The sequence below is a fragment of the Setaria italica genome, chromosome II (genome assembly GCF_000263155.2).
Source record: "Setaria italica strain Yugu1 chromosome II, Setaria_italica_v2.0, whole genome shotgun sequence".
NCBI classification, from domain to species: Eukaryota; Viridiplantae; Streptophyta; class Magnoliopsida; order Poales; family Poaceae; genus Setaria; species Setaria italica.
Window position 1 is genome coordinate 42788871 of NC_028451.1, and position 23479 is coordinate 42812349.

A 23479-nucleotide genomic window follows, 5' to 3' on the forward strand; every position below is an offset into this window, starting at 1 on the left:
CAATCATCCCCTCCTCGATCTCGCCGAGAACCAAGAACCTTCTGACCTTCATCCACGATCCGATCGCCCCCTCCTCGTCTAGCCGGGAAGCAGCTCGACTTCGATGGCTGCCGAGGACACCGGCGACGACGCGTCCATCGCCCTCCTGCACCGCCTGCGCTCCGGCGCCACCGTCCACTTCGTCCACCACGTCGACGTGTGCTCCGCCGCCCCGGAGGACCTCGTCGCCGACCTGGAGCCGGCGCCGGGCACCGGTGTCTGGTACTTCTACTGCGTCAAGAAGTACAAGAGCACCCACGGCAGGCCCGGCGGGCACAGGCAGCGCGCCATCGCCGCCAGCGACACGTGCTGGCACTCGGAGGCCGGCGCCAAGGACGTCAAAGGATCCCAAGGGCGGCGGCACGGTCTGCAACCTGTCCTACGGCCGCAAGGATGGCCGATCCTTCACCCGGCTCGGATGGTGCATGATGGAATACGACGACGCCACCGGCGGGGGCGACCACGTCCTGTGCAAGATTTACCGGTCGCCACGCGCGCAAGGGAAGCCGTCGTCCGCCGCGTCGAAGACCTCGTCCGGATCCAAGCGCAAGGCCGGCGGTGAGCACACCGAGGCACGGCCGGCCAAGTTGTTGCACGAGCAGGACACCTTCTTCACCAACGACTATGCTATGCCATCCACAGTGGCCCAAGTCAACGTCGGAGGCGGGGAGGAGCAGCATCTAAGCACGCAGGACGGCGAATTCGTCGAGATCTCGTATGGTCTGCTGCCGTCGGATGTGGCCCAAGTCAACGTCGAGGAGTGGATCAGAGGGATGGAGATGTTCGGGGGCGAGGAGGAGCAGCAAATCAGCAAGCCAGAGCAAGACGACGGGTTCGTCAAGGTACCTCCCCTGATGACCGAGGATATTACAGTCGAGGATTATTTGCTCGCCCCAGAGACGACGTCCGGCGAGGCCAGCGGGATGCCAGCGACGTTTACACCACCGGACGCCGACCTCTTGGATGTCTTGGAGCGGGACAGCGAGTTCAGAGTCCTACAGGAGCAGCAGACTTTGCAGATGCAGCCGGCACACGCGGCCGAGCCGGATCCCATGGCCGAGTTCGCCGGTAGTCTCCAGACACCGTATGCAGCGGCGATGGCATTGGCATGCCAACATCAAGAGAGTCACTGGATGATGCAGAGCTTTCTTCAAGCATATCCTTTCCAGCTTCCGTGTCTCATGTATTGACAAGGCTAGAAGCCTAGAACTAGCTAGGTTCTTTGTGCTGAATGCTGATTAAGCTGCGCATCATTTTTTGTTTTATATCAGGTGTAAACAAGGGAGTTGTATGAATCAAACATGCTGTGCTTGAATTTTATATAGCTGGTTGTGTGTAAGTTCAACTTCTTCTCTTGCAATTTCATCATCAGATCAATAACACTCAGTGAACATTGTGGTAGTAGTATTATCTCTTTCAGATTATCTATTCAGATTTCAGAGTGAGTTTTTCGACTTTTTCGGCGGACTCTACAGCCTTTGATGTCTGAATCTATCAGCGCATTGCTCCGACGATGAATTCAGAGCTATTCAGGTTGTTCAAGTTTGTTAATCCATTCCGACCGACGGATGGATTAGCGCACAACGACCTGAGTCATTTTATAGATTAATCTTCAGAATAGGATAAAGCTTGATAATCTGAATCCGTGGACAATCTGAATGCTGCTGTGTAGCATCCCTGTTATTCCTTTTTGAGCGATTCCCCAAGTGTTGTGCGTGTCCTTGGTGGAAGGCGAGTGCTTCAGCGAGCCGAGGCAGACAGAGCGAGGTGGCGCTCATGGGTCGCCGGCCGTAGCTGTCGTCGTTCGAAACACCGATGCCCTGTTGCATGACGGCACGTGCGCGGTAGCCGCGGCACGCATGGCGACCCAGAATGGCCTGAACGCGGCACTCCGTCGAGCCACTGCTTGAGGCGGAGATGGGATTCTTGTGTGTGGCCGGCACAAGTGCACAAGCACAAGCACTCCGTCAGAGAACAATGTTGGAACAGCTGTTCGTTTAGCCAAAGCCAGCGAACGGCTCCGCGACGCGCACCAGAGCGAGGAAGCAGCCGTAGCCGGCCGTGGGCTGACGGCTTCAGGGGAGAAAGAGGCAGCGGCGGCGACCATGTTTTGGCTGAGGAGGAGGGGGACGGAGGCAACCAATGCCTGCGGCGCGGGTGCTCTCCGGCGAGGCACGGTGTGCAGCGGAGGCGGCATATATCCTTGCGACGACCAGGGCGGACGGTAGTCGAGAACATTGACCGGGGGTCCTTGACAGCCATCCGATCGATCTCGTGAGGTCCAGATCGCGTGGGTTGCGCTCGGGGATAATAGTCCTCGTCGGGTACATGTAGACACGTAGGCACGTTGCGTAATGCTTAACATGTGTTTAGTTTAAGTTGTTGGAATTTCTTTTAATGTTTTGTACAGTGGTTAAACTGTCATCCGATCTCAGTCTTTGGGAAGCCGGCTTATTAAGTCATTTTATCCCTATAGCGAATATAGTCGTTCCAACATATTATTGCTTTATTTTTCTTGCTATATAATCCAAAAATGTACTAGCAACCAAGAAAAAGGGTGTACTAAAAGAACTCGATTGCAGTGCTGAAGTTGACTATGGGCCCAAGCGAGAGAAAAATTGAATAATTGACTACAGTGCTGAAGTTGAGTATGGGTCAAAGCGAGAGGAGAAATCCTGGTTTTCTCCCCACGTCCTCCTTCCAGCTAGGTCTAAGGCTATTCTCAGTCGGAAGTTTTATTTCGCGGTTTTCAAAAGTAACGTATCATTAAAAGAGGTTTGAGATGATGAATGAAACAATGCCCGCAAGCAGAATTTCATTTCACGATTTCATAGGCTGTCCATACCATTTAATTGTGATTGGATATGATCGGAAGAAACGAAGCTCTATAGTCCCTAGTGAAGTTTCAACAGGTTTCATAGTAATGCACTTGACTAATTATGCGGCATGTTGTAATAGCTTAGGGTAGGTAGATGTAGACAGGTACCTTTGAATCGTCTGGTGGTGCCTACAGCCTAACAGTCAAAGTCAAGCAATGAACAGTCTGTAGCTCAGAGAGTCAACAAATAGACTGGCTAGGTCACAGTCTGCTAAGAGAGTGTTTGATCTTTAGTTGGGATTAAAATTCACGTCACATGGATAGGAACTTCGCGTCCTTGCAATTCACATCAGTAGTCCGTAACAGAGCCATCCACGGGAGCAGCCGGCAACAGAGTCAAATAAGAATCGTGGGCAGATCGCATCGAAGCAACAAACCAGCTGAACTTGCCGACCGCCGGAAACTGAGACCGATCACCATGGCCACGGAAGGCGACGGTCACTGCGGCCAAGACGGCGGGACGACGACGGACGACCGCATCAGCGGCCTCCCCGACGACCTCCTCCAAACCATCCTGCTCCGTCTCGACTCCACCCCCGAAGCCGCACGCACCAGCGTCCTCGCCCGCCGATGGCGCCGCGTCTGGGCCGCCCTCCCGGAGCTCTCCTTCCGCTACCAACACGCATCACCGTTCTCAGCCGAGCTGAAATGCGCCGCATCGACGAAGCTCTGGCCGCCTGCTCCGCGCCGGCCGTCGACCGCCTCGAGATCCGGCTGCCGCGCACCTGGACCCACTTCCCCAGGGACCGCGTCGCCCGGTGGCTGCGCTTCGCGTCGCAGCGCCTCACCGGCGAGCTCCGCCTCTCGATGGCCCCTTACTGTAACTACTACGAAGACGAGAACGCAATCATCGTGCTTCCGCCGTGTGCGAGGGCTATGGCGATCCACCTCGACCTCTGCGGCAACACCCTGCGGTTCGGGCCGGCCACCGCCGGGACTTTCACGGCGCTGGCCACGCTGAGGATGGAGTAAGGCCGCACGGACAGCCGTGAACTGGAAGACGTCGTGTCCTCTCGCTGCCCAGGCTTGAAGGAGCTCGTCCTGGGCTACGTCTACCTGCACGGAACACCAGGCCTCTGCGTACGCTCCGACTCGCTGGAGCGCCTCGAGATCTTTGGTGACGCCGAATTCCATGGTTGGCTCGAGGTTGACGCCCCAAAGCGCTCCGATCTTTGTCCACGAGGTGCAGCTTGCCCAAGACTCGCATCGTTGCTCCAATGCTATCAGAGGTGTGCTGGCATGGATATCCCTACGACCCGAACCGCCACCATCTTGTGGATGTCGGGCGCCATCTTCATGGTTGGACATCGAGACAAACTCGCCGGCGCGCTGATCATGAACCTGTTTGATTGACACCATCGAGGACTCGAAGGTCTATTCGGCTAGACTTATAAGCTGGCTGAAAAGCTGAAACGACTGATTTGTTATGAGAGAAAAATACTATTCAGTGGCTAATAAGCTGAAGCGAACAGGCCATCTGACTGTCAGCATTCCACGGGTACTACTACACACGTCTTTTTATATTTCTTATAATTTGGCACTGCTAAACGATTGTCATGTATCTTCGTTTTCCTTTTTCGATCACAAGTTTTGCATCATTTGGTTTGTTTGGTTATTCCTGTTTTAAGGCGCATCTTCCATGGCGGTAATCAAGGGATCTTCTTATATGGATTCGGGTTCATAGTCTCAAGTCCCACAATTTTTGCTCCTAGTAGGAAACACAAAAAAATATTATGAAAGGAATACCCATTATCATGGAGATGAAATATTGCAAAACAAAAATAAGATTTATTTCTAGTGGCATAACATCAATTACCTTAATTAATAGCAGATGGAAAAATCCTAAGCAGAAGTAATTTGGTGATTACCTGAAAGGAAAAAAAAACCTTTGTTGTTTCCTTTTGTTTGATTTCTTTTGTGTTTTGTTTTGCAGCGAGTAAAACAATACCGTAGATTTTTGAAGAACATCAATAATGTCGCCAAGTGTGAGATTTTGTTAGTTAGGTTCGTTGGGAAAGAGCATGCCTTTATGTCAACAATGCTACATCTTCTCAAGACATGCACTTGTATAAGAAAGCTTGAGGTGTTTTTGGGCTCTAGTGCGGTACGTGCATTAATCCTAATTATGCATTTGTTTTTTGGTTTAGTATTTAATCATTTAATCGGGCAGTCCCTTAATCGGGCAGTCCCAACGGTGTATTGATGATGGTTTCTATCCTCATTAAATGACTTGCCACGTAGGCAAAATGCTAACATGGCAACGTAGTTAATGAAGAAAGAGAGCAAAAATTTTAGAAATGGTTTCAAGTCTTCTCTTCACCCAATGCACCAAGAAACCATGAAATCGCCATTGGGGAGAAACCACCGGTTTCCAGGAGGCTCGTGCCACACTCCCATTGGAGGAAGAAGATAGAGTTGGGAGAGAGAAAGAGAAAATAATTATTACTCAAAGACACCTCCACTGTGGAAGATAGTTTCTATAGATGATTTCTTGTGCTATGAAAACCGCGTCAGTTTCTTCCATTGGGACTGCCCTATTAAAAATGAGATAAACACTTTCCTACACTCCGGACTAACGCTGATATATACATAAACTAGTACATCTGATAAATGCCTAAATTCTAAACACATGTACTTTTTTATTTATGTGTAGTGGATAAATTGTACTCCCTCTGTTTCAAATATAAGGACAAACTAATCATTTCATTTTCATTCTAATTAGCTTGTCCTAAATGTTGTATATTAAAAAACAGGGGGAGTAATATACAAAATTATTGAATTGTTTAGAATTATTATAGTATCTCATGTTTTACCAGCTAGGCGAACTTCTAAAGTTTATTTTTATGTACATACATACATTCGCACTAATAGGTGTGTTTTGATATTTCAGAGTCCTTCTTGTCCGTCGTGTTGCCCTTGTCGCTTGCCAGAGAGTTTGATAACTGATAGCATTACTTTACATTCACTTGAAGAGGTAGAGATCTACTTCTTCCAAGGATCAGAAGAACTACTAGAATTAATCGAGCTGCTATCCAACAATGCAGTAGCCCTTCAAAAAATTGCCATCAGATACGAGTCATCAAGTGCCACTCTACTAAGCGAGGAAGTGGGGGCAAGAAGGTCCGCCGCATGTGTCATCCAAATATCAAAGTCAAATTCGCTGTACTTTCATGTTGGGAGCGTGTGAGTTATTACTCATAAAATTTAAGGCTTGTGAAATGGAGGCTTGGAGACCAATAAACAAGGAGATTATACTCTGAAATTTAAGGAACACCGAGAGTGTTTGTTGCTTTGATGAATCAAACGGTGATGGACTTGTTGATACATAAGACATTTCTTTCGGTTTGAAAAACAAATAGTTCTGTGGTTTATCCACTAGCCAAACACCCTATAAATGAGCTAGGCGACTTCACCGAGGGAGGCTGCCTCTAGAATCTAGACCTCTCTGTTTAACTCCCTATAGACAAAATGTGCTTGTGGAAGGGAAGCTTGGGTGCTTTCGAGTTTCATTTTTAGATATTCCAAGGTTTTAGTTGTTCTATAATTAACCTGTTTTCAGAGCAATGTGAAGAGAGATCCTTCTAATGGATGGGCCCGAATTCCAGCTCTAGGAGACAAAAATGCTGCGTAGTTGGTGTTGTATATATGCATCATGCATGATGCATCATGGATATTCATGAATTAGCTTGTGTGCTTATACTCTGATTCGAACCCCAGGTGCAGCCAGCAGCCGTTTGAGCATTTTTACGTAACACAGTACTACTACTTAGTGCTTACTATTCATTTTAGCTTTCCTAGATACACACCTTTTAATATATACCTAGATATATACTTACATCTATGTCTAGATACATAGCAAAAATGATATATCTGGAAAAGCCAAAATAAATAGTAATTTAACGGAGGGAGTAGTATATATAAGATCTAATCGTCTATTATTATGGATAATTTAGGTATTGTACAATGTGACATTTCAGATGAAATATGATCTTCTAGACTTTACGTTAGTGCCAAAAAATATTCATATATACTATCCATACCACAGGTGAAGTTTTCAGTAGTATACAATTAATCTTAACCGTCTAATATTTTTATAATAATCCTTTTCAAACAAAGTTTATCGTAAATTCTTTTTCGCCGCATTGCACGTTGGGGCAGCGACTCCTACAGTCCTACCACGTTGGGGCAGCGACCAACAAATGCTGAGTTGCTCTGGGAACTCTTGCTCTCACGACTTTGTTCCCGTCAGAGTCCAGCTCGAACGTGATTATTACGTACACGCACGAACCATCCGTATGCGAAGGGGCTATATTGGGATATCATTTCACCACGTACGTGACGAGCCACTGCACACCCTGAGGATCCCGGCGGTGCCCCCTGCCGGTGCGTCGTTAGTTCGCGGCGCTGGCCACCCTGGGGGGTAATAATATATGCAGGCTCGGGTGGACGGCTCGGAACTGGAAGGCATCGTGATTTCAGTCTGCCCACACTCATTTTGGTGTCATCCTGGTGCTCAAATAATCAACACAAGTTTCAGATTTAAAATTTAAATTTTAAAGTTAAAATTAGGCATTACACGTTCAAAAAAATCATAACTAATTCATAAGAACTTGGATGGAGATAAGTTTTATATAAAAATTTAGCTCTCGATGAGATTTACAACTTTGTAGTTCAAACTATTTTTATTTGCTGCCATCTTTATGCTCAAATAATCAACACCAGTTCACACGGAAGGCTGATTAGTGAGCACACCCCGGCAGCAAATAAAAATAGTTTGAACTACAAAGTTGTAGATCTCATCAACATCTATAATTTCATATAAAGTTTATCTCCATCCAAATTCATATGAATTAGTTATAATTTTTTGAGAGTGTACTACTTAGAGGAGGGAACCTACCGCCAGTTCAACTGGGCGTAGATTACTACATTACATCTTCCGCCATTTCAAACGTACAGCTATAGATTTGCAATTTTTTTATTAGCACATATATTTTTGCAAAATGCTAAAATAAAAAAAATTCCACGACAAGCCTTGAAACCGTCGTAAAGGCCTAGCAGCCTTGGAGGCCCCGTCCACAAACTCTATCGAAAGCCCGCGATGATGCACGCGCCGTGATCTCTCTACTTTACACAACAATTTGCTACTCTTTTTCAAACGGCCTTGCTGAGTCGGGGTCACAGGCCGAGGCCCATTTAGTTTAGCGGGCAGAGTCGTCGGCGCCCGCCGCCCGCACATTCCTCCTTTCTCACGACGCGTTCAGAGTTCAGACCAAGACGCAAAACCTAATACGTACTCTCCGCAGCCGTCAAATCGAAACTGACACCCACCACCAGCGCAGCGCAGTCGGCGCGGCGCGGCGGGCATGGCCGACGGAGAGGGAGACGCCGGCCTCCGGCGCCTCGCTCCCGGGGAGGACAGCATCAGCGCTCTCCCGGACGAGCTGATCCAGGCGATCCTCGCCTGCCTCCCGTCCACCGCCGCCGCGGCGCGCACCAGCGCCGTCTCCCGGCGCTTGCGCCGCGTCTGGACCGGCGTCCCGGCGCTCTCCTTCCAAGTGGAGGAACAGAGGCCGCTGCGCGCCTATTCATCCACCGCCGACGCCGTCGACGCCGCCCTCGGTGCCTACTCCGCCTCCGCCACGCTGAACCGCCTCACCATCGACGTGGTCGGCGCATCGCCGCCCGCGTCCCGCATCGACCCGTGGCTGCGCTTCGCGTCGCTGCGCCTCGCCGGCGAGCTTCGCCTCTCTATGGCAGGCGTCCCCTTCAAACAGACGACGCTCCTGATGTTCATGCAGCCGATGATCCCGATGGTCAGCCACATGCAGCAGCTCGAGCTGCCGGCCTGCGAGAGGGCGACGCGCATCGATCTCGCCGGGATCAACTTCGCGCTTAACCTGCCGGCTGCCGGCGCTTTCACGGCGCTGCGCGTCCTGAGGATCAACGTGGCCCAACTGGTGCGAGGCGACGTCGGCCACCTCGTGTCCACGCAGTGCCCGCGCCTGCGTGAGCTTGAGATGTGCGACGTGGCCACCGTCACCGCCGGCCTCTCCATCAGCTCCGCGTCGCTCGAGAGGCTTGTGCTCAGACGTGCCAGCCTCGGGATGAAAGGACGGATCGATGTCGCCGCCCCGAGGCTGTACTACCTGGCTTTGGACAACTGCGGCAACAGGTCTGCCGCAGCCACCATCACCACCACCATGCTGGCCGAGCTGATTTGGAACCATGCCTACAAACCTAGCCACCATAGCCTTGAGGGGGCTGATCGCCAAATCTACAGGCTGGTAGCCACCTGCGGGTCCAACAGCGCAGCCCTGTTCAAACGGTTTGATGCCGTCGACGAGCTGTGCCTCCGTTTGTCCATGCCATCGGTTAGTTTTCATTTTTTTTCCTGGTGATTTAAATGTTTAGTAATAATCCAGTAGAGGTTGTTTGTAAAGTTGAGATTGTGATTCAAATCTGCAGAAGTTAGTTACATATGTAGCTTTTAAAAAGCGTTTAGCTATTTATTATCTGTGGGCATTTTTTTGTCTAATTTCTATCCCTTCAATTTGCTTGATATTTGTGTGTTATTTTGATTGATCTTTGATGGGTTGTATTGATTATTGGGTTTTTAGTATGTGTTCTGTGTAAGAACCTAGGAGAGAATGTCACTGTTAGTTGATTTGTTTGTACTTGGTTAGCATTGATGTGTTGTTGTATGAGCAGTCCATCTCAATGCCCCCTAAGAATATATTAAGAGATTGTGTGGAAGAACATGAATACATATATATGTGCTTACTTTGTATTTACAATTTAGTTGTTAAAAGTTAGTCTATTTTTTTGTAAGGCAGTTTATATAGTATATGTTCGTTGCAAATACTTGTAATATGTAAAGTACGATGTATCTATAGTCAAATTTCAATCCACAAATCTGCATACTTTAAATACATATTGTTGCTCTTCTTGGTCATGTGGTGCTAAAATTTTCCACCTATATATCCAATGTTGTCTATTCAATCAAGTTTCAATGCGTGAGATAAATTGCATAATTTAAATTCTATTGTGTTGCCTTATTTATGAATTATGGCTTTGTTTCGTTTTTTCTTTATATCACATATAAATCATGGATTCTAGCAGTTATATGTATAATATACTAATTTATATTCTCATATTCTATGTAAATGTATCGTGATTGGATAGTAGATTCTATGTGATATGACTTGACTTTATGTGTTTTTACTGTTCAACTTGGTTTTAGTTAATCTGCACTTTATTTTATCATTTGTTTTATTTTGATTTAAAAGATAAGTATGCAATGTGTTTGGTTCATATGAGAAGCTAGTGCACCTGTTTTTGTATTGGTTTTCTTAGTGGTTTTGCGTGTGTGTTTTTACCGGTTCACTCGATTTAGGGACCTTTTTCTATTGACATATTTTGCTTGCAAATAAAAACTTTGTGGCAATAATTTACTGCCTCAAAATCTGACAGATTTTTGTGTTAAAATCTGTCAAAAGATGACTAAAGTGGTCCTTCGAAAATTCACTGCAAACTCTGCTTGACCTTATTAATTTGCATCCATTGGAGCATAATATATAGCTGCACTTGAGTAATCATTTTAGCATGTGCCATCCTTGCAGAAGGAAGACGAATACAAGAAGTTCCTCCAAGATCTGGACAAGCTTCCCAAGACCAGGGTTTTAGAAGTGAAAGGGGTGTCAACAAAGCGACATTTGGAACCAACTATGATGCATCTCCTAAGGAAGCATAGCAGGCTAACAAATATTAAGGTCGACCTCTTCCAAGCAAACTCGGTGAGTCCTAATCAATTTTCACACAATTTGTTTTATACTTCAAACTAACTGGACATAGTTTGGAAATTGTCTGAGGTGACTACACTACCTCTCTGATCCCTAATACTCCACTGAAAAAGGCATATAGATTAACAACATAAAATTGGTGCTACTAGGTTTATCATGAAAATGTCTTAATAGTAATATAACTCTTTCTGCTCATAACTAAGGATATGTTTATATTGCTAGTCAAAGTGTTGTAATAGAAATTGTGTCACTGTTCTTTTGATTTATATATTAGGGACCAGATGAAAGTGAAATTTTAGTCAATGGCTATTTGCACACCACCAGGCTAGGCCAGACCATAGTGTTTTATTCGGAGCAGGCTTAGAGGTAGAGTTCGGATCTGCAGTGGTTTTGGAGCCATGGGGGTAGTGGGCGATGCTACCATCTTGGGCGACAAGGTGGCAGACGGTTATGGTAGATGAGGTGGTGGGAGCTAGTTTGCTGGAGATGGAGAAGGGCTGCCTTGAAAATTTCACCTTCACTTGGTACCAAAATTCTATTATGCCTGGTGAATCCATTATTGCCTAAACCACTGCTGCTAAAACATAAGGGTACTGGAATACTGCAATTTGGCAAGGAAAATGCCCGTCTCAAATTTTTCTTTACATAGGTTACCATTGTTTTACGAAGAATTTGGAATTGCTTACCTTGTCACAGCCAAAGTTTCCCTTATACTAGTGAGAAGTAGAAAACAATATAATTACCCCTCATTCTATCTCATATGACTAATTATCACACGCCGTTTGCTGACTTTCAAAGAAAACAAAGGGGCGTAGTGCCACAAGATAATACACTAATAGAAAGTTACCTACAAATCAGTACAAGTGCGGAACTTTCATATATACATTGTATATGTATAGAACAGCTATGCTAATAACACCCATTTAACTTTTTTCTTGTCAGAAGGAAATAGAGTGCCCACCTGTCTGTAGCTGTATTCCGCCGGAGAGCTGGACAACTGACGACGTCGTCCTGGATTCGCTCGAGGAGGTGGAGATCAGCAGCTTCACCGGAGCTCCGGAGGACATCGAGCTCCTTAAGCTGTTATTCAGGTGCAAGATCATGATTAGGAGGCTGACCATTCACACAATGTCAGGCATTTCTTTGAGCTACGAGATGCAGAAGCATATCTGGGGACTCGCACGCCCACACTGCATCAACCTCGAGTTTGAAACGAGGCAGTTCTGGAGTTAGGCCAAAGTTTGCAAAGGAACAACAGTAATGCTTCGTTTATTCTGTGAATTCGGCGCTTCATGCCATGAGTGTATGCTATATGCGTTTGTACCTCAAGAGGAGCTTAAACTTAATTTGTTTCCAACAATACTAAAACTTTCTGTTGTTTTTATTGTCTTTATTAAGACACCACCATGTTCGATCGGATCGTATTACAGTCATATTAATAAATTATAGACATGCATCGGAGATGTTTACTCTATTTTAAATTATAATTCTGAAATGGGGTTGCAAATTATGTATAATTCACTTTAGCTTCGATGAAGCTAAAGTAAACTAAAATTTGGAGAACGGAGGGAGTACAGTACTTCACAACAATGCGCAGCTGCCGCACGTTCAAGCAATGCCTTGCTGTTTGCACCAAAACGGCAGCGAGTATCCTCATGCTACACGGCGACAGCAGGAGCACGACAAAGAGAAGCCTTCTGACCAAGGGTCTCATTGCATCCAGACACCACGGCAGATCAACTTCGACGACGACACGCGCGTATAGTCCCCAAACTCCCTATGGGCGAAGGCCGCCGCCGCCGCTGCCGGCACGGCCAAACTGCGGCAATGGACTGCATCAGCGGCCTCCCCGACGAGCTCCTCCACGACATCCTCCTCCGCCTCGACTCCGCCCGCGCCGCCGCGCGCACCAGCGTCCTCTCCCGCCGCTGGCGCTACGTCTGGGCACACCTCCCCGAGCTCGTCTCCGACGGGAACGGCACCGATTCCGACAGCGCCGCGCCGCCGGCCTCGTTCCTGGACTCCGTCGACGGCGCCCTCCGCGCCTACTCCGCGCCGGCCATCGAGGCACTCGATATCTCCGTGCCCGGTCCCCGCTGCCCCGCCATCCCGGCCCGCCGCGTGGGATCATGGCTGCGCTTCGCCTCGCGCCGCCGGGGGTCCGCACGCTCTGTCTCGACGTGCCCTGGCTACACATGCTGGAAGCTCGTCGGAAGGAGAAGGTGCTCGTGCTGCCCACCATGGATAGAGCACAAGAGATCACGCTCTCTCTCGGAGACAGGTGGCGGCTCGGGTTCCGGCCGGCCGGCGTGTTCATGGCCCTGACGGACCTGGAGATACGCGGGGCTACCATGGAAGGCCGCGTGCTGGAAGCCCTCGTGTGCTCGCAGTGCCCTCGCCTGATCGACCTCAACCTTGTCGTCACGTTGGCTGCCAAGTCTGACGTCTCCCTGCGCTACGACTCGCTCGAAGCCCTGTGTTTCAACGTGGAAAACACACGCCGGGTGGAGATCGTTGCCCCCAGGATGGAGGAACTGTCTGTGCCTTACTCGGACGCCGTTGAGGCTCGTATCTCTGCCCCGAAGCTTGCCGAACTAGCTTGGGACGGCAGCGACTGTGATCCTCGCCTCCACCAGTTTGCTGATGCTATTCGTCACCTCAGGGTGCTTGAGGTCAGCAAGATCTCAGCGTTCCTGATGCAGCAACTCGATGAAAAGTTGACGAGTTGAGACTAGATTTCTGCATTTCAAAGGTGCGTTTTGTCAGTACTAATCTCGTTTGCATCCGTGTCAAAATTAATTATATTCCATCGAATGAGGATGTTTTGTTGGTCATCCAATGATTTTTTTTTCTGTTCTCGATACAGGAAATAGTGGCATACGAGAGCTTCGTGAATGACGCAAACAAACTTCCCAAGTGTGGAACCTTGTTCGTAACATTAAATGGGAATTGCCATGGCTTTGCAGCAAGCATGTTGCATCTCTTGAGGAAATGCAACAGTGTAAGGAATTTTATAGTGCAGCACATTAGTTGTGTTGAATTTTCCATGAAGGTAATTTCTTATATTTTAATTCTAATGCCATTTCTCTTTGGTTTGGATATTGCTTAAAGGTTCTGTTAGCTAGCTGTGACCTTGCATTTGCTCTCACTTCCCTGTATTTATTGAGGCCCTGCCAGGACGAGCTCATGGATGGTCACATGATTAGAAATACAATGCATGATATATTTGGGCTCGGCTGAACATCACAGGCACACAAGAAAAATTTCGTTGCATATCCTCGAGACCTCGACTAATACTGCATTATTGTCTCTTTTTCCAGAACCATTCTTGCCCATTGCCTTGCCCTTGGTCGCTTACCGGAGAGTTGCAAGGCCGACGACATTACTCTTGATTCACTTGAGGTGGTAGAAATTGATTTAAACGAAGGTTCACCTGAAGTAGTAGTGGAATTCGTGAAGCAGCTATATCCCAGTGCAACGCAGCTATATCCTGGAAAAAGGTAGTAATTAATTATTACAATAAATACGTAAACGAGAGGTTTTGTGCTAAGGTCCGTGGTGCAGTGTGTGTCGTCCAAATATCGAAGTCGAGTTCGTTAGTCTATGGTCGGATGGAGGGCATGTTTGCTTAGACTGAACATTACTGTTCGAGTATTGCGAAAGCCGAATCTAATTTGTATATTTACTAGTTCTGCACTTTTAGGTTGACAACGGTATTTTTTGGTGATTCCTAAGTTTTCACCTATGTGATGCCTTACAAACCATATCATCAATCAATAAGCATATTGGTTATTCATATCACAGAAAATGGAAAAGGTTTTTGAAACGAGGCTGGCCATTCACACAATGTCAGGCATTTCTTTGAGCCACGAGATGCAGAAGCGTATCGATCTGGGGACTCGCGCTCCCACGCTGCATCGTCCTCAAGTTTGAAACGAGGCAGTTCAGCAAATAGGCCAAAGGGAGCAAAGGGACAACAATAATGCTTACCGTCTATTCTGTGAATTTGGCGCTTCATTCCATAAGTGTATGCTGTATGCGTTTGTAGGCTCAAAAGGACTGAAGGAGCTTGCACTTTGTTTCCAACAAATGGAGATACTAAACTGTTCTGATGTTTTTGTTGTCTTAAGACACCACCATGTCGATCAGATCATATTACCGTCAGATTAATTAATTATTATTTAGACATGCATGTATCGAAGATATTTACTCCGTTTCAAATTATAATTCTCAAGTGTGGGGTTGTTGCAAATTATAATTCGCTTTAGCTTCGGTAAACTATAATTTGGGATGGAGAGAGAGGAAGTTGCAACGATTCCCAGCTGCTGAACGTTATGCGTTTGAAACAAGCAATGATGTCTTCACCAAAGCGGCAGCAGTAGTAGCACAAGATAACTCTGCGACAAGCCGTGATCTGCGGGGATCCTCATGCTACACGGCGGCACGACAAGACAAGCCTTCTGACCAATCATGCCATAATCTTGGGCCTCCATGGAACCTCCAAGTGTAAAGCCTGGCCGCCTCTATAATACTCGATTCCGTCGAGTCTCATTGCATCCAGACGCCACGCCAGATCAACTTCGCCTACACGTAGACACGTCCCTAACTCCCTGTGGACGAAGGTCGCCGCCGCCACGGCCCAGCTTCGGCCATGGACTGCATCAGCGGCCTCCCCGACGAGCTCCTCCACGACATCCTCCTCCGCCTCAACTCCACTCGAGCCGCCGGGCGCACCAGCGTCCTCTCCCGCCGCTGGCGCAACGTCTGGGCCACGCTGCCGCAGCTCGTCTTCGACGGCGACGGGTACGGGACCGGTTCCGACAGCGCCGCGCCGCCGGCGGCCTCGTTCCTGGATTCCGTCGACGGCGCCCTCCGCGCCTACTCCGCGCCGACCATCGACGTGCTCGACATCTCCCAGCCCTCCGGCTGCCCCGCCTTCCCGGCCCGCCGCGTGGGATCATGGCTCCGCTTCGCCTCGCGGCGCATGGCCCGCACGCTTAGTCTCGACGTGCCCTGGTCATCAAGCACGCCGGGAAATCCTCGAAAGGCGGAGGTGCTCGTGCTCCCCACCATTGATGGAGCGCAATATATCTGGCTCTCCCTCGGGAAAAGATGGCTCCGGATCCGGCCGGCCGGCGTGTTCGTGGCCCTGACAGACCTGACGATAGGCGGCGCCACCATGGAAGGCCGCGTGCTGGAAGCCCTCGTGTGCTCGCAGTGCCCGCGCCTGCGCGACCTGAGGCTTCTTCAAGTCACGTTGGCTCCCGAGTCTGACATCTCCCTGCGCTCCGACTCGCTCGAAACCCTGAGTTTCTGGGTCGTTTTCCCCAACCGCCACCGGCTAGAGATCGTTGCCCCCAAGATGGAGCAACTGTGTGTGTGTCAGCTTTACTCCTCTGGGGCTCGTATCTCTGCCCCGAAGCTTGCCGAGCTAGTTTGGGAGGGCTATCCTGACTTCTTTGGCTCTGACATCCAGTTTGTTGATGCTAGCCGTCACCTCCGGGTGCTTGAGGTCAGCGAGATCTCAGGGTCCCTGATGCAGCGATTCGATAAAGTTGACGAGCTGAGACTAGAGGATGTCAACATTTCAAGGGTGCGTTAGTTTGTGTCAATACTAATCTCATTTGCATTTGTCTCAAGATTAGTTTCATGACTTTCATCAAATGAAGGTTGAAAGAAGATGTTTTGTTCGTCTTTTAATGATTCTTTTTTTCCTATGCTCGATGCAGGGAGAAGTGGCATACGAGAGCTTCGTGAATCGCACAAACAACCTTCCCAAGTGTGGAACCTTGTCGGTATCCTTACATGGGAAGGATTACCATGGCTTTGCACCGAGCATGTTGCACCTCTTGAAGAAATGCAACAGCGTAAGGAATTTCACAGTACACATTTGTTATGTTGGATTTCCCACGGAGGTATAATTTCTTATATTTTAATTCTAATGGCATCTCTCTTTTGGTTTGGATATTTTGCTTAAAGGTTCTGCTGAAACTTCACGAAATTTTTCATTATATATCCTCGACTAATACTGCATTATCTCTTTTTCCAGAGCCCTTCTTGCCCATTGCCTTGCCCTTGTCGCTTACCGGAGAGTTGCAAGGCCGACGACATTACTCTTGATTCACTTGAGGTGGTAGAAATTTATTTAAACGAAGGTTCACCTGGAGTAGTGGAATTCGTGAAGCAGCTATCCCAGTGCAACGCAGCTATCCTGAAAAAAGTGGTAATTGGGTTTTATAATAAATTAGTATACGATAGGTTTTGTGCTCAGATCCGTGGTGTGTGTCGTCCAAATATCAAAGTCGAGTTCGTTGTTCTTGATTCGGACGGAAGGTTTGTTTGCTTAGTCTGAACATTACTATTTGAGTTTTGGGGAAGTCGAATGTAATTTGTGTTTACCAGTTCTGCACTCTTATGCTGATAAGGGTTTTTTTTTCTGTGACTTCTAAGTTGTCACCTATATATGATGCTTTACAAACAATATTATCAATCAATAAGCATATTGGTTCCTCATATCATAAAAATGGTGGAAAAGGCTTTGTATGTTGATGCTTAACTGGTTTAATTTGAAGCACAGCCAAGCAACAACAATTCCTGCTTGCATATTTTCTAGCCCATGTCCTATGCAAGCAGCTACAACCGAACCTGCAAGGGAAAAGGAGCCAGCAACATCATCAATAATTTTCTAGAAGAAATCAGGTAGACTGTAGCATCAATATAATCTGAGCGTTGGGCCACTCTTTGCTAGACTAGAGTAGTACACTAGTACTCGTGATCATTCTGATGGCTTTTCAAGGGCTTGTACTGCAGGTAGGGGGTGATGGCACTGCTATGGTGTTCCGAACTCGAAAAAAAAAATCCTCTTACCATCGGGCGACCCCGCATACGCGCATTGTTGCAATTCACAATTCACGCGCAATATGCGTGTGCGCGATCCGTGGGATTTGAAACCATGACCTCAAGCCTTGCGTGATTCTTCCTTACCATCTCACCTACACAGCACATGTGATGGAGTAGATAGGCTTTTCTTTTGAAGTAACCCGTGGAGAAACCTTTATTGCCGGGTCGTAACACCACCCGACCCGGCACTAAAGGGCTTCCAGGAACTCCTAAATTTGGATCCGGCAAAATGTGACCGGTACTGAGGGTTGAGACGAATGCTCATATTTCTAGTAGCGTGAGAGAAGCTCCTCTACACGAAGGACATTACAGACTGCATATTGCAGTAAACAAAACAACAAGAACGTGTATTTATCACCATCCTCGTTGCAATCGAGCTAGTGTTTATACTAGGGAGAATAGCGCACTCTGCCGCACCTGTAGGTAGGCGCGCCGTGGCCACCTCAGCCCTAGCTCCGACGGCGGAGGAGGCAAGCGCGGCGCGAGCACATGGGCTTAGCCCCGGCTGCGGAAGATGCAGGCACAGTGCGGCTAGATTGGCCCCGACCTCGGCAACGGAGGCGGCAGGCGCGGAGGTCGGCTTGGCCACCTTGGCCCTAGCCTTGGCTTCGGCGGACATGGCATCAAGACTTGTCGACGCCCCCACGTAGGAAGATGCATTGACGGTCATGGCATCAAGAGCTGTCACCGCCTCGACTTCTATCTCTGGCTCGAGGGCTACATCTGCAGCCACGATGCCAGAGGTAGTTGTCGTTTCACCAGCAATCAGTTGCTCAAGGGTTGCAGAAGTAGGCACCACGTCCACAACAGCTGGCGCCTCCTCGGGTACTTGATGCTCAAAGGTCGAGATATCAACATTGGTCGCCGCACCAAAAGCAGCCACCGCCTTTTCAGGTACTTGTTGCTCGGGGGCTGGCACTACAACGTCAGTCAAAGATGATATGACATCTCGCATCAATGCTGCTACAAATGATATGGCACCTGGACTACTTGTCATCGCATGATGTTCCTCTGGCTGCAGATCTGTTTGGGCCATGGCAGCATCCTGGACTAAAGGGCCATCGCCATCAGTCACGGGTCTCGAGTCAAGCCCTCCGAGTTCCATACCAAAGGATTTCCTGCATAAGACAAAGCTTTAAAGACACAACAAGTCGATTATGAGCTACAATTAGTACTCAAAAAGAACATATAGATTACCTTGACGATCTTCTCAGCTTCATCGTGGGTTCTCCAAACAACCACAGTGACTTGACAGCTGGAGACTACGCTTTCGGCGTGGCCTGCACATCCACAATAGGATCTTGGCCAGCTTTGAGCTCCATCTCTGCTGCTTGAGTTGTATCTACGCCAATGGGATTCATCACCTGAGGATCACCCTGAGTGACATCTTGAGGCTTTGGATCATCCTCAATTTTGATTGGCAACATGTTTTGAGCAGCCATAGCAGCCTCCTTCTCCGCTTCGGTCGCCTCTTCAAGTACCTACAAACCATTAATGTCATCTTGAGTAGACATAGTGGCGATATTGGAATTGCCTATTGGGAGTACACGATCCTCAGGATCTTGTCCTTCCTCATAGATGGGAGGCACATCTTCTGCAGAGACAGACTTCTTCATGACCCATTTTGCTATGATGGAGCGCTTCTTCCTTTGTGGTAGAGGAATCACAGCTTCAAGCTTATCAGCAACCGAGTGTTTCCTTGTTCCAAAGGAAGACCCAGCCTTAGTAGACGATTAAGCCCTGACTTCATCCATAGCATCAGAGCTAGTGCTGCTAGAGGACTCGAGTACCTCCTCCTCCTAGTCATCATCACTCCTTGCGTTGTCCGTCGTATACACGCGAGGAGTAGCTTCACAAGTAACGTCCGATCCGAGAGGAGGAGGACCAGAGAAGTACAAGCTGACATCTTCCTACAAAGGAAGACAAGTTAGCAAACCCAACAACTTTAAATAAGTGCTTGGGGGGTACTTACATGCTTTGGCAGGTTGGCAGCACTGAATTCACGCACAATTGTGGGGATCTCAGTCACATGTTTGAACATCCATTTTAGCCTCACCATAATTTCATCTGTGCTATGCTCATCAGGAGAAAGTCTGGATGGATCATTGACACCAGTATACTCATATCCCTAGTGGCATCGTTGCTGCAAAGGCTGGATTCATCGCTTTATAAAACTGAAGGCTACTCCAACTCCAGTGAACCCTTCTTGCTTCAGCTTGGCTATTCTATCAATGAGATCGGATAGTTGGAGGCAATCCCCATGTGTTGACTCATCAAGCCACTGGTTGTTCCAGGCGAGACGATGTCCTGTCAGCTTGGGTAGTTTCGGATCATGATTGCCAATGTAGCACCATTTTTCCTTCCACTCAGCATTGAAGTCTATCAACTCATAATCTAGATACAAGCTGCTGAGTTTCTCCCGCATCTGAATACCGACGCCTATGACTACTAGAGTGTGTTCCCTCATCGGTTGCAGCTTTACATGGAAAAATTTCCGGAATAACTGGATGTGAGGCTTGGTTCCCAGAAAAGCTTAACGGAAATGAACAAAAATGGCGGGTGTGGAGAATTTTGTTGGGGTTCAGATGAACCAACTCCAACTTATAATAATCTAGAAAACCTCGGAAAGATGTTGGCAATGCAAGACCACGCTCGATGAAATGAGCGAAAATTATCGTTTCATTGGGGTGTTCTTCCAATGACCATGGATTGCCATAGGCAGATCTCCAACTAATGAAGTCATGATTTTGGAGTAGCTTGGCGACCACAAGCCCTTGATCTTCTCCTCTTTCAAGGATGACCACTTCCAAGCACAAGTGGGAGTTGGCGCGGTCTGATCGGTTTTCCCATACTTGGGCGCCGGCAACTGAAGATCTTTTCCCTTGCTCCTTTCTTCTTCTTTTCCCCCTTGACAGGCTTGACAACAGTAGCCTTCCTCCCCATCCTTGATGTCACAAGCTTCTTCTGTCGCATACGCTAGGAGGCTGAGTGGTGAGGGATGGCGGCGCTAGCGCTCGAAGATCGGGCAGCGGCGGCCCTAGCGCTCAAGAGTGGATGTTGGAAAGGCAAATAGCAAGGGTAACGCAGAAGGGATAACTTTCTTCATTATTTATAATAATGGCACGGTAAAAAAATACGGAAATGAAGTGATTTCGAATCACAGGATTAACAGGAGGAGATACGATTTCCTTCAACAGAAGGTCACATTGACCAAAAGTTGACTCTTTTACCCACCAAACTAGTCGGCTAAAGGCTCAGGGGTTGTGCGTCACGTGTCCATTGATAAAAAGTTTTTTCTCTGAATTTTAAGAGGAAAGTGATGCAAATTACAGTTTGACCCTCAGCTTGATTCTTCGAGTCAATCTAAGGTTCGGCGGCTACTCCAAATAGAGAGCGACTTTCATCGCAATTCTATATAAAATTGAAGGTTGAAAGATAGAAACTAAGTTAAATGAGGCTTGAGCACATTCTACCTGCATGGCAGTTTTCAAGTACCTTTGAAGATTCAACTAGATGAAGTATTCAAAGAACACAAAAACTAGTCGGTGAAGTCTACAAAAGTACTCGAAACTATTATATTTGACTAAAAAGTACTCGGGGGCTTGTCGTACATACATCTATGGGCCCACCAGAGGGTTTGGATGGTCCTAAATATAGGGCTGGATACCGAGACACATCTGACATGGAGACCATTGTTCAAGACGGCGTAGTCTACATGGAAAGATAGAAACTAGTCGAGGATTAGGAAAGCACTCGTTGTAATAAGAGTAGAACTCCTGTAGTTATATCCGACTAATATTCTTGCAACTAACCGACCTGTAACCCTACCCCCGGCAATATAAGGTAAGGCAGAGACCTCCTCCAAAGCAATTCAATCCAACCAACATATAGGACTAGGGTATTACACAATCTAGCAGTCCGAACCTATCTAAATTATGTGCCTGCGTTTACCTTCGAGTTCCTAATCTCGACGAGCCCCACTAACCAAAACACTACCTCACGCACCCCTGGGTAGGTTGTCAGGTCTAGATACCGATACGCGTCGCCACCTGCACTACTGCCGATGGCCCCGCGCCGCGGCCACCTGAGCTGCCACCGAGCTCGCGCGTTGGCCACCAGCTGCACTCGCTGCCATCACCTGCGCGGTAACGGCCTGTGTCCTGACATGTCGTGCGGCTGACATTACCGTCGCGCGCCCGTGTGGCATACGCATGCAGCAGCCGATGCACGTCGCCACCATCGGTGTTTAGACCCGGCAACCTACCGAGGGGGTACCCAAGGTAGTGTTTTAAGCGTGGGGCTCACCGAGATCAGGAACTCGAGGTGAACTCGAACACATGATTTAGACAGATTTGAGCCGCTTATGTCACGTAATACCTTACATCCTGTGTGTTGGTTGTGTTATATTGATTGAACTTGTTTGGAGGGGGTCCCTACCTCACCTTATATTACCGGGGGCAGGGTTACAGGTCGGTTGTTTTACAAGAATACTAGTCGGATTCAACTAGAGAGTCCTACTCTAATTGCTACGAGTAGGGCTAAGAGGGTGGTATGGTGATCAACTTTTAGGCGAGGACGTGTTGTTGCTTGGCAAAAAAATTGACAACCTTGGTATCGGTGGACTAGTTCTTCAATGTCAGTGAGAGCTGTGAGCCAATAGAATCCTACTCTAAAAGTCTTGCCCACGATCATTCTTAAGGATGCGTGGTTGCCACAGATGCCCTTGTGGATCTCCTCCAGTATGTCCTTACCATATTGCCGTGAGATGCATTTCATGAGTACTCCTGATGATGCGTCTCGTCTGTAGAGGTTATCTCCAAATAGAATGTAGTTTTTGCCGCGCTGCGAGACTTGCTCTACTTCTATCTTGTCTGGAGGTAACTTATGCTCCTTGATGTAGTCGATAAAGGGGGTTCTCCAGTCTACATCGATCATCATAACCTCCCGGTCTGGCGCATTGTGGCTTCGATCGGTGGTTTATGAAGGTGCCAGCCCCTCTATTGATGGCTTGTGTAGTTCATGGATGAAGACCCTAGCTAGAACTTGAGCACGAGTAGATCCAAGCTTTGATAAGACGTCTGCGGCTACGTTGTTACCACGAGCCACATGATGGAATTCCAGACCAGAGAACTTGTTCTCTAGTTTGCATACTTCCAAGCAGTACGCATCCAAGTTGTCCTTGTGGTGATCCCACTTGTCGTTGACTTATTTGATGACTACTAGTGAGTCACCGTAGACCAACAATCGCTTGATTCCTAGCAAGACTGCTAGGTGGAGCCCGTGCAGAAGCGCTTCGTATTTAGGTTCATTGTTGGACACCTCCTAAAAGACTTGCAGAACATATTTCAGTTGTTCACCCTTGGGAGAGATTAATAGTACTCCTACGCTGGCGCCCTCAAGCTTGAGTGATCTACCAAAGTACATGACACAATGCTCTGGGCATTCTGCCGGTGTTGTTATTTGATTTTCCCACCACTCTGCTATGAAATCGACTAGTGCTTGCGACTTGATGGCAGTTTTTGACTCGAATTCCATGGACAATGCTCCAAGTTCTACTGCCCACTTGGAGATCCTTCCAGTCGCATCTCGATTGTCGAGAATTTCTCCTAAGGGAAAGTCTGTGACGACGGAGATGTTGTGTTCCTCAAAATAGTGTTATAGTTTCCGCGAGGTGGGTAGTATTGCATATAACAACTTTTGAGCTGGCAGGTACCTGGATTTGGAATTTGACAACACCCCACTGATGAAGTAGACAGGCCTCTGTACTTTATATACATGGCCTGATTTTGGTCTTTCGATCATGATCGCCGTGCTGACGATATTAGTAGTTGTGGTGATATAGAGCAGCAAGTCTTCATTGGGA

The 23479-nt window shown here is 47.9% G+C and overlaps 3 protein-coding genes across 3 annotated transcripts; all 3 read left to right on the top strand.

Moving 5' to 3' along the window:
* Window positions 1–8280: 8280 nt before the first annotated feature.
* On the top strand, window positions 8281–11949 carry LOC101764536 (putative F-box/LRR-repeat protein At5g02930). The gene is made up of 3 exons (XM_004957905.3): window positions 8281–9288; window positions 10537–10710; window positions 11659–11949. Exons 1-3 carry the CDS (start codon window positions 8281–8283, stop codon window positions 11947–11949), a joined length of 1473 nt encoding a protein of 490 aa, XP_004957962.2.
* A 594-nt stretch (window positions 11950–12543) lies between these two features.
* Window positions 12544–13445, top strand: LOC101773047 (putative FBD-associated F-box protein At5g56690). The gene is made up of 2 exons (XM_004959687.1): window positions 12544–12938; window positions 12998–13445. The coding sequence occupies exons 1-2, from the start codon at window positions 12544–12546 to the stop codon at window positions 13443–13445; spliced, it is 843 nt and encodes a 280-aa protein (XP_004959744.1).
* Window positions 13446–15367: 1922 nt separating this feature from the next.
* On the top strand, window positions 15368–16318 carry LOC101773454 (F-box/LRR-repeat protein At5g35995). Its single transcript, XM_004959688.1, has one exon. It carries the CDS (start codon window positions 15368–15370, stop codon window positions 16316–16318), a length of 951 nt encoding a protein of 316 aa, XP_004959745.1.
* The last annotated feature ends 7161 nt before the right edge of the window (window positions 16319–23479 follow it).